This window comes from Nelumbo lutea, chromosome 2 (genome assembly GCF_056320005.1).
Source record: "Nelumbo lutea isolate HS-2025 chromosome 2, American lotus-T2T, whole genome shotgun sequence".
NCBI lineage: Eukaryota > Viridiplantae > Streptophyta > Magnoliopsida > Proteales > Nelumbonaceae > Nelumbo > Nelumbo lutea.
This window is the reverse complement of record NC_142685.1, coordinates 10,968,678-10,984,858: the sequence shown is the minus strand read 5'-3', so window position 1 is coordinate 10,984,858 and position 16,181 is coordinate 10,968,678. Positions and strand designations below refer to the sequence as shown.

General features: G+C 38.8%; 1 protein-coding gene across 6 annotated transcripts; it reads right to left on the bottom strand.

The window, feature by feature from the left end:
* Nucleotides 1-2,504: 2,504 nt before the first annotated feature.
* LOC148868531 (sequence-specific DNA binding transcription factor) lies at nt 2,505-15,861 on the bottom strand. 6 transcript variants are annotated; one of them, XM_088971926.1, is made up of 3 exons: nt 14,417-15,817; nt 6,002-6,129; nt 2,505-2,963 (listed from the first exon to the last, which is right to left on the bottom strand). In XM_088971926.1, exons 1-3 carry the CDS (start codon nt 15,279-15,281, stop codon nt 2,901-2,903), a joined length of 1,056 nt encoding a protein of 351 aa, XP_088828052.1. In that variant the 5' UTR covers nt 15,282-15,817; the 3' UTR covers nt 2,505-2,900. The 6 variants fall into 6 exon arrangements, with proteins under 6 accessions (XP_088828052.1, XP_088828053.1, XP_088828056.1 ...); XM_088971927.1 differs by having other exon boundaries at nt 2,634-2,963; nt 6,002-6,134; nt 14,417-15,674; XM_088971925.1 differs by lacking the exon at nt 2,505-2,963 and adding an exon at nt 5,284-5,459.
* Nucleotides 15,862-16,181: the final 320 nt, after the last annotated feature.

The window sequence follows — 16,181 nt, the reverse complement described above, 5'->3', positions numbered from 1 at the left end:
ATGACTTTTAGATTAGAGCTTTTGTTTCTTCTGTATAATAAAAAGAAAGGTAATAATTATAACAGAAAAAATTACCATGCACCTAGTTGTTGGTAAAATACATTAATACCTTCATACCGCCTAGGTCACTTAATTTGTTAGGGGGCCATGTTCTACACAAATATAGAGGTTGTTTGGCATTGAAGCGTTTCAGGCCCATTCATTTCTTTAAAAATCGCCTGATGGTCAAAAACTGTTTTTGGACTGTTTGAACCAAAATCTGTTTAGTTCTGTTTCATGCCAAAAATAAGCAATTGAGTGCAAGCTGTTTTTCTTTAATGTTTTTTTGTAGTTGACATTATCCCGTGCTAAGCATGTGCATGGGATGCACAAATATGTTCTAATCTAACAGTTAAAAGATTTTAATACAACAAAAATATATTGAAATCCATTCATTATTCAACTAAATAAAATTATAAATTTTATTAAAAAATTATTCCACATATAAATGATTATTAAACAGCTATTAATCATTGAAATAATGATTAAAATGCTATTATTACATTCATCAGCTTATTTTTTCCATAAAATCCATTTCAGACATCTTACCAAAACTCCCTACATCAAATCTTTTCCACCACCTCCATCCTCTTAGACCACCCTTAACCCCTTCCATTTTCCATAACAGAGCCTACGTTTCAGCTGTTAATGCAAAAATAAAATATAACAAGCAACAAATAGGGTTCGGAGGAGACCTTCTCTTGGTGGTAGAAACAATAGGAAAAAAACCCAAATGCTAGTATTACGATTCAAACTGGAAACAAGTCCGGCAATGGCGGACCGGCAAAAAAATCTCCATAGATTACCTTCTTGCAGATCAGGGTCGAGAAGTTGGTGAGCTTCACAGCGGTAAGAAGAGAAATGAGGAGGAAGAGGGAGAAAAACCCTCTTGATGGGTTTTAGGAGGGTGGTTGTGTTTATGGTGAGATGCGATGCACCGTAACACTTTTAATCTGATGTGGCTAGTTGCTAACAGGATCCATGTAGGACAAACATTCTTGAATTGGCGGTGTGATTCAAGAAACGTCAAAAAGTTGCTGATATATCATGTCTGCCACCTCAGCAGAAATGGAATGCTTATAAAACGCTCCAGTGCCAAACACAATCATAGTCAAATATAAATATAGAAGAAGGGCTTCTAAAAACGATGAATTGCATTTGTTTACGTGTTATTAACAAGTGATTATAACAGCAGGACACACGCACAAGGCATGTTATGCAGCTGAGGCAGAATGGAAGACACTCCTAACAGGGCTTGAGGAAGCAAGAATGAGAAAGATACTTTCTTTGGCAGTTCTGTCAGATGCTCAACGAGCATGGTGGATCTTGTAAGCAGAAAGATAACAAGTTGCCAGCTTACTCAAATGTTTTGATCAATGTAATATATATTATGTAAATAGAAAGGAAAATGATCTAACTCATAGTTTAGCTTATAAATTGTGTAAGGAAGGAAACTCTAGGCAATTCCAATTCCATCTGTTCTTCGTTTTGCCAAACAAAAAAAAAAAAAAAAAGAAAAGAAAAGTTTCCTATTTTTAGTAATATGAAAGACAAAAGTGGAACTTGGTATGGTGAAATAAGAATCTTGGTGGGAGAAGTTGTTGCTTAGTTAGCAAGATAAGTAAAAAGAAAGACTATATAAATTGTAGAATTCTGGTATGTCCACAAGAGAAGGATGGATCAGGGAGATCCTCGATGCAGCCCGTTGATGGTGCCTTTGACCTTGGAATCTTACTAATATAAAGTAGCATGCAGCTCATGGGACTCCCAAAGCAAGTCAATTTGTCCGCCGCTTTCACTTTTCAGTGAATAAAGCATGAATAGCACAAGGCAGGAGAGGAGCTACCAAAAATTGAAAGATTTGCTACAAGAAAAGCATAGAATAGAAGCCAATGTAAACACATATATATACCTGTAGTTATATACTCTTCCTAAACTGATCCTAAATTAAGGGACATCTACATTCTACCCTTTTGACTATGAGATGATAAATCGTGGAAGTCATTTGGGTTGGTAACTTTGTATTTCAATAATCGATAAGAGTGAACCCAAGTCTTCGTTAGCGAGCAACAAGAGCAAGACAGCAAGTACTACCGAAGTACAACCGAACCTCCTGAAATGCGATAGTGTCGCTGCTAGAGTAGAGACGTAGACGGTAGAGCTTGCAGGGCAGCCTTGCACGATGGGTGCATTATTGCCTTAAAAGGAAATATCGGGAGACAAAAAGCTCCATATGTGAATAACTCGAAAAAAAAGCACGTTGTATATAACTACAGATGGCAGTTTGTACGAGTATTGAAATCTCAAAAACCAAGCAAATGATTCCTGACGACCTGATCTGATAGCTCATTGAAGTTTGAACTACCAATGGAGAAGGTCCATTAGATTCCTCCGGCCTGGGTCCTGGGCAGCCCATGGCGCTTCTTCATCTGTGTCACATTTTAAACAAAATGCAGAATCTCTAGTTGGCAACGATAGCACTCTCCAAATACAAGTTTTGTTCTTGTACACAAATCCTTGCTTTCTCATTTTGATAAAACATGCAACAGTAGACACTGTTGAATGATATCACCTGCTCGCAGCATCACTAGCACTTTATGACATAAATACCCACAGCTTTGGTGTCTTAAATGTTGAAATTGACAAACTTTGAAACTAGACAAAAAAGTAAAGTTACACAAGCTAAGTTGCATCTGAGAGTCGTAAATATACGTGCATGTACAAGTGTGCCCCTGTGAACGTAGAAATGACATGGGCATACCGTCTCAAATGGGTCAAAACTCAAAATAACTGAAAGTGTCTGCCTGATGATGTGTGTTGTTTGCAGTCGAGATTTAAAAGGTTGATATCTTTTGCACGAGCTATCTGCTAGTTATACTCCCAACATGAAGCTTTCCCCAGTCATTCCAGCTATAATTTCTTCCCTGTTGAGCATATGAGAAGTTAAAAAGAAAGAAAAAACCACTTTTAGAATCTAATGAAAGAATAAGTTAAGGTTAGCAGCAGCATGAATTTCCACCGTAGTAATTTCAACTTACGATTGGGAATTTCTAGAAATGGAAAAAAAAAAAAGGTTCACTAATCACTACCACTAATACTATGTCCTATCCAGCGAGAAACTGGCACGGATATGGCACATAACAATCTCTTCTTGTAACCCACCAAAAACTCAGTAATCCAGCACTAACGATGCATTGGAAAGCAAGAATAATCCAATGGAAGGATGAATGACACAAAACCAACTAACCAAGTATATTAACACACACACATGTAATTGCCATCATGATGACCCTAAAACTTGAATTAAAAGTTACTATCCCTGCACTACGAATGATGGGATATCTCTATCAAAAAAAAAAAATCACGGGATTTTATTTGGAGATGACTAAGTGGACGCTTGCTCAAGGATGTAGAGTAGAAGAAAGAAATAAATAGAAATGTAAAACAAAATAAATAACAGCTAAAAAAACAGAAGAATATGTAGACAACAACCACTCACACAAATGTACATGTAGAACATGCTGCCTCATGGTTCATGATGCAAAATCAAGTTTTATGGGCTAGGTGAGACACTATCACTAATGGGAATGCCTGTTTATAACATATTTTGGTTAATTATTTACACTTTATAGAAACCCACACAACATCAAAATCGCTCAAGACTGCGGTTCAATCAACAGACAAGTCACACCTTTAATGAGATGGCATTCCCAAGCGTAGTCATCCACATCCACAAAAAAGATGCTGTGTTTATTTCAACACATGGAATAATTTTGTGTTTGTTTTCCTTTTCTTATCAGCAACAGAAATCTGGAATTTTATTAATAAAGTATGACGAAAACCCCCAAATTTAGAAAGTGTTTCAAATGGAATGAACCAGTACAAACCAAGGCTGTTATTCAAACTAACAGGGGTGATAACACAACCACCAATTGCCTCATATAATAAATGAAAAAGCAGTTTGATGATGCACCAGTCAAATTAAAATGGCTGTAACTAGAATTACCTATCAAAAAGAAACTGCCAAAACTAGAACTCAAGAATGATGATGCACCAGTCCAGGAATCTCCCATTCAAGTTCATGCCTGCCCACGCTTCCTCTAGCCAAAGAATCACCAAAAACAGTAACCACCCTATAAGTCCACCTCAATGAGCCATTCAGCAGATATGCTGACATTTTGGCTTCTCTAAGAAGATGTCTGAATTGCCATAGGGCTTCCTCTCTTGGAAGACATCCATACGATGACAACTAAACAGTTTCCTTCATAATTAGACTGCTTAACCAAATTGAAGTTATCATGGAGAAAAGCCAAAGTACCAGCTCCAAGTTTCCATATCCCACTGTACTCAAAAACTGTATAGTAGAGACTAGAGAGAGTCACTATGGTTCCTTAAAGATCCCCCAATCCTGGATTGCCCAAAGAACAACCATCAAAGTTGAATTTAATTTCAGGCTCTCTGACGGAGGGCCAAAATCTGCTATAAAATGAGTTCCATGCCAATTCATGGGTCCCACTGTAGCAACTGGATGCATGAAGAAGCGCCTACAGGTCTAGCGTTGTTAGATACACTCAGCAGCTGGGTAAAAATCTCCTCTTTTGGAAACTTTGAAGAAAACAGCGTTATTAGAGATCCACTCGGCAGATAAGAATCTTAGTTGCCAAGTTTATTATTCGTCTTTGCCATATCCTGTTTTGAGTTTATTTAGGGATATATTTACTTACTTGTAGGTCATATTTAACGATTTAAAAAAGTCAATAATCTATTCTGATAAGCATATTTTCACCCTATGAGCCTACAAATAAGGTGGAAACAATTGTAAGGAAATTAGAAAAAGAATCACATTTAGGATAGAGGGTGGAAATTCATACCAGAAGCTCAACCACTGAATCACATAGGTCTAGTCATCCATAGATGAATCTATCAGACAATCAATGCACAATAATAGTGTCCCCTATCATTTTATTGTGTTAAAGAATTCATATAATCCAACTTCATTTTCCAAAACAATCCATGGCAACCCAAGTCATAAATAAAATTTTTTTCATAGCAAAGCAACTCCTTCTAAACTTCACTTCTCATTGTTCAAGATCTTTTTGAGAATGCAGAGCTTCAACCCCACCCCACCACCCAAAAATAAATAATGGCCAGTAATTAAGGTTCAGTTATTCTTGAAATTGGAATTATTCAAAACAGGTTAAAACGATTGACCAACGACCAATTTCTGGAATCTAATTGATTTTTTTTATGATTTTAAAATCGGATAACCAACTTTTTGATTGGCAGTTAATTTATTAATGGAAATTGTGTAGTTGTCAAAATGATTTATATACAAAATAAGGAAATTAACTTCACTCTGTGTAGCCCACTTTCATCCTCTTTTGCTCACCTTTTTTGCTGATGTAATGGGTGGTGTGTGCCTGAGAAAATAAGAAACAATTCACATTGAAGAATACATTGATGAATGCCTTCATTCCTAGAAAAACTGAAATGGGAATTACTCTGTGAGGCCAATTTTCCAGGGAATGGCACCCAAAAAAAAAGGTTCACATTGACAAACACCCTTTGAGCAAATTGACATAGGTCCAATGGGGTGATGATCACTTCTCCAAAAAATCAACCAACTGCTGCAAAACTCTCAAATATCGTTCTCATTAACAATTTGATTTTGACCATTATATGGTTAGCAAAAAAAAACATGAAAGCAAACTAACAGGGGAGAGCTATAACTGCTCAACAATTTGCTCCACTTTCTTGCTTGCTTCCAACATTTGGAATATTTACTATGCTAGAAGATCCTTTTATCTCATCTCTACAACTGTTGGTTCTAATAATTATAGGAATCTTCTTTTCTGGAGTACTAATACTATCAGTTTTCGAGTGCACCAAAAAATTTTGATTCATTTCTTACAATATCCATTTCTGTGAATCTCTATGCGGCATCTGGAAAAGGAAGCCATACCCAGTTAAAACGGAGTCTGGAGATCAGGATTGTCATGAACAGGACAGACTTGCTATTATGATGGCCCAGCAGACTAGCTTCAAGCCCCTTCTGAATAAATTCCCGGAACTGACCTCTAAGGTCACAAACTGCACTAGGAGAATGGAAAGCGTGTGGTTAAACCAAGGTTTAAAGTATCGATATGTATCATAGTGTATCATGCGTATTGTATCGGTATCCAAGGTCACCTAAACCCAAAATATTGACAATTAGAGGATATTAACAGTTTCAACTGTTAACTTCCATCCTAATAAACCCATTTTTAAATAACAAACTGAAAACAAAAAAAGTATCAACCAATAGATATGCACAATACGCAATTTTTTGATATCATGCAAATTGATAATTTGAACCTTGGGTTATACTGACAAATAGGTTGCTCCACAAAGCTAATTATATCTCCAGATCTCCAAGAAATACGCATATATTATCTTCCACTTAGGCCAAGTGATTTAACTGCTATCAGACTGTAGCCAAGTCATGAGAATAATAGTGTAAAAATGAAAAGCCATGTTCTGCAATTTGTCAAAAAGCTCAAAAGCCTTCACTATGAACAAAAACTCTCCATAAGAGTTCATAAAAGCAGAGTTCTTTAAATCAGAAACCAGATCATGCATAAAAGATAATCAGAAGCAGCTCAGCTTCTCCTCTGACAGAGATCACACCTTTCATATCAGCACATGGTGTTTGTCTCTCTTCCCACAGCACATTACTTGTGTGAGATAAGAGGAGTGTTAAACCAATAAAAATACTAAGCACTGGAATAATATGGGTAGAGCAAAAAACGGAATAGATAGCATTTCCCTAAGAATATGTACAGGAGGTATTCAGCAGTCAAATCATTGAATGAAGTATTGGTCACCCAAGCTCATCTGGTATAGGAGACATTTCAAGAGACAGCAATGACTTGATACTTGCTCTGTTCTTGGGCCCTAAAGGCAAGAAGACTCAACAAGGACTGAAGTGACCAAAGCACTTCAAAGCTTAAGGCTAGCAATAAATTTGAATCTCGGGAATCTAAGTATTGAAAGTGACTCACAGGTGGGAAAAAAAATGGTCAGAACATAGGCAGCTCTCACAAGTCTGACGAGGCTAAAAGTTTTGAATCTGAAGGTGGAAGTGGAAGGAGACTCGGGAACAATCACAGCTTTTGGCTCTTCACAAATTTTCAGAAGGCACACGCCTTGCGCCTCAGCCCAGGCATGTGCCTTTTGAAAACTTGCCGCTTTTTCCATTTTTTTTAGTCTGGCCGCTGGGTCGGGGGCTCCGCCCCCAAACCCCCATGCCACACCCCTTGAGGCCAGCCCAAACAAGGCCATGTTAGGGTCTTAAATTCTTAGTTTTCACACAAAAAATAATAATTTTATAGTTTTAATTGCTTTTAAGAAGATATTTTATTAGAATGAATGAATGGACAACATTACCAAATAGGGGATCCTCGAAGCTTCGGTAGCAGCTTGTAGAATTAGGAATGTAATATGTCACATTAGCTACTTGATGCAATTAAGAAAAAAAAGAGATTGTGGGTTTTATATGCTTGAAAATGTTTTATATGTTTGATTTCATTTTTAAATTCCCATTTGAATATGCTTTACATATTATATTTATGTATTTTAATTTTAGATAATAGGTTTTTTTAAAACTTAAGCTTATATTTTTATTAATATTATGTTTTATAATTTTTGCATTTTTTATTTTTTGATTTTTTTTTTAATTTTGCGCCTTGGCTCAAAAAGGCGCATGCCTCGCCTTGCGCCTCAGGCGCAAAATGGCCCTTGCGCTTTTAAAACACTGAATAAAACATTTACCATTACTCATAGAAAAAAAGGTATTGAAGGTGACTCTAGAATGATTGTTGGTTGGTTAATGAACAATAGTAGAGCCTCATGGCAATAGCGAAGCATTATTGGGGAGATAAAGGAGCTAAAAAATCATGAATGTCCAATGGGTACATCAATCAGAAAAAATTGGATGATGCTTTACTAAACAAGGTGTAAACAGAAAGATTTGGTGGCCTTCTCCAGATGGCTTGTTTTCCACTAAATCCTTCTATAGTGTGTTGACTTCTGGGACAACTAACTCCCCTTCCCCACATAGAAAGATTTGGCTTTCTGTAGTCCCCCCAAGAGTGTGCTTCTTTGTTAGGGAGGCTTATTGTGGCAGTATTAATACTTGTGATATGATTCTAAGAAAGAGAAAAAGAAACCTTTATGTTGCTCTTCATATCTGTGTTATGTGCATGAAAGATGGGGAGTCATGTGGTCACCTTCTTATAAATTGTGAAGAGCCAAAAGCCTTGGGCAATTCATTTTGGACACCTTCTATAGAGGTAGTTTTCACTGGACCCCTCCAAATTCAGTGTCTAGCCTTCTCTTACAATGGTCTGGATAAGTGTTTTAAAAGGCGTGGGAGGCGTACGCCTGGAGGCGCAATTCATTTTGGACACCTTCTATAGAGGTAGTTTTCATTGGACCCCTCCAAATTCAGTGTCTGGCCTTCTCTTACAATGGTCTGGATCAGTGTTTTAAAAGGCGTGGGAGGCATACGCCTAGAGGCGCAATTCATTTTGGACACCTTCTATAGAGGTAGTTTTCATTGGACCCCTCCAAATTCAGTGTCTGGCCTTCTCTTACAATGGTCTAGATCAGTGTTTTAAAAGGCGTGGGAGACTCCAGGTGAGGCGCTCCCAAAACGCCTTGAGGCATATGCCAGAGGTGCTGGTACCTCTGAGGCATACGCCTCGGGTTCAAGAGACATATGTCTCTTGCGCTTTTTTCATGAGGTGTGCTAGAGGCGTACGCCTCTTGCGCCTCATGCACACCTGATATGAAAATACAGGAAAAAAAAAAGAAAAAAGAAAAAAAGGAAAGGAAAGGAAAGGAAAGGAAAGGAAAAGAAAAGAAAGGGAAAGGAAAGAAAAGGAAAGGAAAGGAAAAGAAAAGAAAGGGAAAGAAAAGGAAAGGAAAGAGAAGAAAAAAGGAGAAAAGGAAAGGAAAGAGAAGAAAAAAGGAGAAAAGGAAAGAAAAGAAAAGGAAAGGGAAGGGCCCTTCGCTTCAACAAACCCCCCCTTTGAACTACTGTTATGCATCTTTATTTTCTTAATATAAAAGATTTTTATTAAAAATAAAGAAAAAAATGAGATCCCCTCCTCCTCTTCATCCTCCTCCTAACCCCCCTCCTCTTAAGAAGGCTTATGCCTCCTTGTGTTTGGGAGGCTTACGCCTCTTGCGTTCTGAATTACGCCTCACGCCTCTAGGTAGTGGAACGCCTCACATCATGCCTCCCCGTTTTAAAACATTCGTCTGGATGTACCTCAAGTAAAAGAGGTGTTCTCTACAGAAAGGCGACCATCCATGCAATTTACCGGTGCATTTGGGAGGAGAGCAACAAAGAAATTTTGAAGATATGTATTCTTCCTTGGATGAGCTAAAAGGAAGGGTGCTTTTTCAAATTAACTCTTGGATGAAGGTGTCTAGTCTGTTTAGAAAGAGTTCTCACATTTCCTGTGACTCCCAGACATCCAGCAGACTTCATCCTCCAGTTTGATGGCAGTTGCTTTAGTAGACTTAATCACAGAGGTCAGGCTGGTATAGGTGGCAGAATTTTCACGTCTCTAGGCACTCAAGTTTGGGCCTTCAGTGGCCCCACTGGAGAGGCTGAAGCTGTTGAAGCTGAGGTACAGGCCCTGCTGACGGGGCTGAGGTGTGTAAAATCCTTGAACATCTCCAGTTATGGGGGAAGGTGATCCAAAGGTGGTCATAAGCTGGCTGTTAAATCAGCAGGAGGGGAATTGGAGATTCTCTCATCAGATAAATGAAATCAGGGTTATTCAATCACCGATCCATTGTGTCTTCAGGTGGATTCCAAGGAATTTGAACTCAGTAGCAGATGCTCTGGTGAAATCTGGAGGTGGGCAGGACTTTTTGTACAGCAATATAGAGCTTCCTCTTTAATAGGTTGGAAAGGCTTTTTGTTTCGTTTTTTGTTTTGCTTCTATTTGATCATTCTCATATACATTTTGTATATCCTTCCCTTGTTTTAATGAAAGTTTACTTTACTCAAAAAAAGAAAGGTGTAAACAGAAACCGGCCTTATTGGGGAATGGAGGGATTCTGTGATGTAAGCAGAAGTTGTAATTTGCGGGGTGGGGTAGGTGGCTCTTCTTTGTTATTCATCAAAAAAATTGATGAATATTTTTTTTGGTAAACGAATGTTTCATGTGGCATGTACATGTATTTGGGAGAGGGCCAGAAGGTCAATTGGGTCATCAAAGAAGGCAAAAGGAGTCTAAATGATCCAGAATCTTCCACCCAGCATGATGGCTTTGGGTCCAAAAGGTTCCACATTTTCTTCTCACTGACCTCTGCTCATGGACAAATTTCAGCTTCACGCCCCTTAGCACATGACCCAAACAAGCCCTTGCAGGAATCTATTGAAACTTTTAACATCTCGTACAACTTGAGGAAAACCAAATACAAGGTAAGATATATTACTACGAAGGTTCCAAACCAATCATGGTAGTAAAATGTGAAGACTCATGTAATGTTATAGAATATTCTTGGCTTACAGTTTTCCAAGGATGGTTGTGATTGTGTGCAATGAGGCTAAGAGTAAAACTTACATTAGGTTGGATTGGGAAAATATTAAATTTTAAATGGTCCTGACCCTAACCCTAGTGCAATGTAGTTAAAATTCTTCTAAGTGAGGCCCTGTTTAAAAGAAAATGGGGAAAAAAAAAGAAAAGAAAATATTCTTTTCAGTTCAGCCACTTCAGCTGCTATCAAACAACCCTTAACTTTAAAAACACATCATTTTATGATTGATCAATATACAAGTGAAGCATAACTTTAAACATCTCAAAAAAAACTCCCTTCTTCAATTTCTATGCATTAGAATGATACCAGTTGGGCCTGCAAGGCTGCAACTAGAATCTAAGGCAGCACTTACAATGATAACATTGGACCAGCAACTAGCATCTAAGGTAGCACTTGGTAGCAGTTTCCTGGAATATTTATGGCACTTCAGGAACAGAAAAAGCAATTGTTTTCTGCTCCCATAACACCTGAAACATTCCATTGGAGTGTTACCAAGCACCACCATACTCTATCTCAATTTTTTCCATTTTCCATCTCTTAACACAAACATTTGAAACATGCTAATGCCCCATGTGAATATGGCAATTTTTCACACCTTATGAATATAGTAGAGATAATAGACACAAAAAAAATTGCCTACCTAAATACGTGATAAGGCTATGAAATAGAAATATTACACACAATAGCACATTCATGTGCAGTTGCTAAACCACTCCAATGATATGCTTACCCATTGTGCCCCTCACCTCAAGCCTTTCAGGTATCTTGGCACACCAAGCAAGCACAGCCCATTGGCTGACACAAGACACTATTCTTAGTGCTAGATGACACTTTAGGAAGTACTCAACTCATCCTTTAGCAAACAAGGCACAATAACCTTCATAAAGTTGCAATCTCAACACAACCTCAATTGATTGTAGAGATACATATACACATAATTACACATGACACACAACATACGTATTACATACATATATGCATGCGTCTATATATGTATTTATGATTGTTTTTTCTTACTGGGGCACAGCTTGCCAAACAAGTATATAACTTCTATGGCAAAGGAAACTCTGCCAACATTGTTAGATGGAGTGAAGGTGTAGTTGGGGACCATGGAGATTTTCTCATCACCTCCATGAACCTGGGAGGTTTTGGCTTTTGTTTCAATCCAAATTAGATAGATTCTAAGATCGTTAAAATCAAACCACAAATGGCCTAGCTAGATCAGATGTGTAGAGAAAGCTAAACAGCTTATTAGATTTAATTGATGTAGAGCTATATGGTCATATTTTTTGTACATCATTTTCACAGTATATTCATTTAAACATTCTCCCCACTTAAATTCTATTGACACTCAGCAAACAGCATTTATTAAAGAAAGATCAACCAGAAAAACCAATTCTTGAACTTGTACGGCAACATCTCAATCCCTAAATTATTTCATTGGAGGGGGGCTAGTATATAGTCATTATGCTTACCACTTAACATCTTGGCATGTGCACCTTTCTACTCTCATAGTCTGATAGTTTTCAAGGCGCCAAGGCAAGGCTAGGCGATAGGGGGCCGCCTTGTCGCCTAGGCGCCTAGGCGATGGATTTTTTTAAGTGAAAAATACATATCCTAGGTAGTTCCCTAGGTTCCATAACCATCTTTCCTTAATAACTATCCATAATTTTCATAAGAAAATTATAAACTTCATGCTTATGTCTAGAAAATCAACATATTTATGAGAAGAAAAAGAAGAAAGAAAAGAAATTTCAAAAAATATGGGGACTGAACCCCTATTTTTGTTATAGGAAAAGAAGAAAAGAAAAGGTGGAAGAAGAAGAAGAAGAAGAAGAAGAAGAAGAAGAAGAAGAAGAGTGTTGATTAGACAAAACTTTAAGTTTTTCCCTTACTTATTGGTTCAAATTCTGAAGTTTTTGAGGGTTCAATACAGCAGTTAGCAATGTTTGTGTTGATTAAACCCTAACAAATAAGAAAATAATAAAAAAATAGTTTATAAACACAAAAAATGAATATGTTTGCTTAATAATGTATATTTTATAATTATAATCTCAAAAAAGTAACAATTTAAAAGCATTTTATAAGACACAATACAAAACTGCTAGGTGACTGGGCGAGGCAAGCCTCCAAGGGCGCCTTGTTGCCTAGGCATCACCTAGGCGCCAGCCTAGGCATCGCCTTGACAACTATTAGTCTCATGCACATCATCTTGGGAAGTTCATTTTGGCCTTAATTTTTTTTTAAATTTGATTTTTTCTTTTTTGCTCCAAGGGGCTACACAAGGGGGGGCAGCAACAGTAGTTCAATATCAATGGCCTGGAAGTGGAATGGTATCACAAAGTTCTTAATAAGCCAAAAGTTTCTTTGGCATCCAGCCATCCACAAAGTTAGCCTTTTCAATTAGCTTTTACTGATCTGTCTTCTTTTCCTTCTAATTCCCTTGTATGGGTTTCTTCACAACCAAAATTTTTAATGTAGGATAAAGACATGATATTGACAGATTTAATGTCACAACATTTTCTTTGCCTTCTAAGCCCCAGTCATCATTTTTCTGGTGTCTACGTAAACAGCAATCACATGAAACAAACCTGAAGCTGATGGTTCAGGAAATTCAAACATTTTTCCCAGATCAATTATGAACTTTAGCATACTTGTATGCAAGCAACAAGGTATGATACCCAAATATGGATACCAATATATACACAGATAAAGGAAAAGGGAATACAACATTTAAATAATCCCTAACTCATTCACATAAGGATATCACATATAATATGCAAATATCATGCTTATTGTATATAGTTTTTTGAAGTCATGATATTCTCAACATTTATGTCATGTCAAATTTAACTAAATTCCTAAAATTTACATACTTTATAGTATGATTTGTTAAATGATACCATTTTATTTATTTTTGAAGTGTTAATGGTATTGAATATGTCTAAAGTTACAACTGATACATGCAGTATCCAGTGACCAATGTCAAGTTGGTCCATCATGTCCCTATACAGGCATGCTGGGCATGTACTAAATGGTTCCCACACATCAGATTCTGACAGTACATGAATTCTTAAGGGAGACTTTCATATAACATGTTCCTTTTTTCCTCATTGCTTGTTTGACATAAATGAACAGCAGAAAACCTATATGATGAATTATCTATCAAAAAAAAACTACATGATGAATACCAGTTTTCCAGTAGAACATTACCAAGTGAAAATAATAAAAGTTGCAACTTTTTCTACAGGTATGAGATGTTAGGCATCAAAATACATGGAGTGTTAATAGTGCATACTTTTATTTAAATATGCCTGCTAGCCCATGTTAGTATTGCCAAGTCAGACTACCGGATATGTGCCGGATTCTGAGTCTCGTGTCCCTGTCCTTGCAATACTGACGGCAAGAGGTAGTTATACCGGATTCAAAGATATATCATAAATGGCAACCATTAAAAGTTAAAACAGAATAAGAACAGGGAGAATTCTCCAGTAAAAAGGTAGCTCCACTTCTTAATTTCTTCAATTTTCATAACATTTTTGAGTCCTCATATGCCCCATTAACATCTATGACATACTAATACACTGTGAATTAGGATTTCCCTCACCGCATCATAAAATTTGGATTGGGTAGGGGATTGAAGGAAGGAAGGTAGAGAAGATTCCACCCTAAAAACAATGGACTTCAATCAACCAATCATTAAACTGCGAATTGTCAAGCTCAGAGCACGGGAATAATCAAGACAAAGCAAGCAAGGAGAGGAGGGATTCATGGAGTTCACCTGTGCCGGAAGAATACTTGGGGCGCTTCATCTTTTCAAGCTCAAGCTGAGCTTCCATAAACATATGCATCCTCTGGAACTCGAGATCCTTGGTGAACTCCATCCTCTGTCTCTCCAGCTCCATTATCTGCTCTTGCTTCGAACTCTCAATTCTCTCGTAAATCTCGCCGAACTTAAGAATAGCCCTCGCCAACTCCCTAAACGCGGCTGCATCGGATGAATCTCGATCTATCTGACGCTTCTTAACGCTTTCATCAAACACCATATCGTCATCCCTTTCGTCACCGCTACCGCCTCGAGAACTCTCGGTAGAACCCGCGGAGTTCAGCTTAGACTTGGAAGAAGATCCACCAGAATACACTGCAGCGTTAGGGTTAGGGTTTATCTTATCTTTACTTTGCTTAAGGGTGAAGGAGACGGGAGCGGACTTATGAAAAGAAGGAAGCGGGTGTGGCGTGATCTTCTTGTTTGTCGCCGTCGCGGTGGTGCCGATTAGCTGATCAAGACGGGAATAGAAAGGCCACTTCGAAGGACCGGGCTTGGATTTCTCGAGCTTGTACTTCTTCTTCAAGGTGTCGATCCGGTTCTTGCATTGGATATCCGTTTTACGGGACTTAAGGCCATCTTGACGGCCATTAACGGCATCGGCAACCTCCTTCCAGTCTTTCTGACGGAGGTTGCCACGGCTGAGATGTAGATAACGGTTGCCCCAAGCCTCGATTAGGGTTGCGGTTGCGCCCTCACTCCAGCAGTCTTCCCGACCACCTCCACCGCCACCGTGAGGAAAAGAGTGGGGCGGGTGATGGTGGTGGTGGGGTCGGACGATGTTATGAGCAGCGTGGTCGTCCATCGAGTCCCGCATCATCAGCTAATAAGCTCAGCTGGTGTTTCCGAACAAAGACCGTCGCTGGGGATGATCGGAACGGGAGGGAGGTATTCCGGACGGTTGAATGTGAATGACAACGTTAAGCGTTGGCAAGAGATAGAGACGCTAAGGTACGCCGGAAGTGGAGGAGGGGATTAAATTGGGATGGAGGAGAGGATAAGCATCAGGTTCCGTCCCCACCATCTGAGCGTGAGGAGCAGAAGAACGCCGTCGGCCGTGCATCTGACCGACGATAACGTCACTCGCACACTTAAGAGAACCGACGCGGGCCAAACGGTAGTCAAACCCAAACGCACTCGAGCCTCTCCTCTCTCGCAATTTTGTTTGGCCTTAGCATTTCGACTTTTCTGATTTTTCTGCCGTTGCCGTTGGGCAAACACTGGATAGTTCGGGGAGCACTGTAGTTACGACTGCACAGCTATCCAACGAACGAGGGATGAAGATTCTTATCAAGTCCAAGCGCTTGAATTGCTGCTTCGGACGATGATGATCATCTGATGAGGAGGCTTGTCGTCGAAACTCGAAAGGGAGGGTTTTAGTTGGTATTGGGGACTTCTGGGCTCAACACGGAATGGGCTTAGCCCAGAAGAATCTCCTGGATCCAGATTCTGATCACTGGCTGTGGCTGGCCACGTTTGCTGCTGTCTTGCTGACCGTTCAGGGTAAAACATGACAGAAGATATTTTCTCTTTCCGTTATTTACTTTCGGAACGGGCTTCTGGTGGACGAGACACCGTTGACGGACAACATCTAAAACGACCCAGGGCCCAGGCCAGGAATCTTCAAGGTGGTGGCACCCCTGACGGTCCGACCGGATCAACGTATTCCCGTTACACCGGCAAGTTTTGGCTCTTGCGGTTAGAATTTTCCTAATTCCTA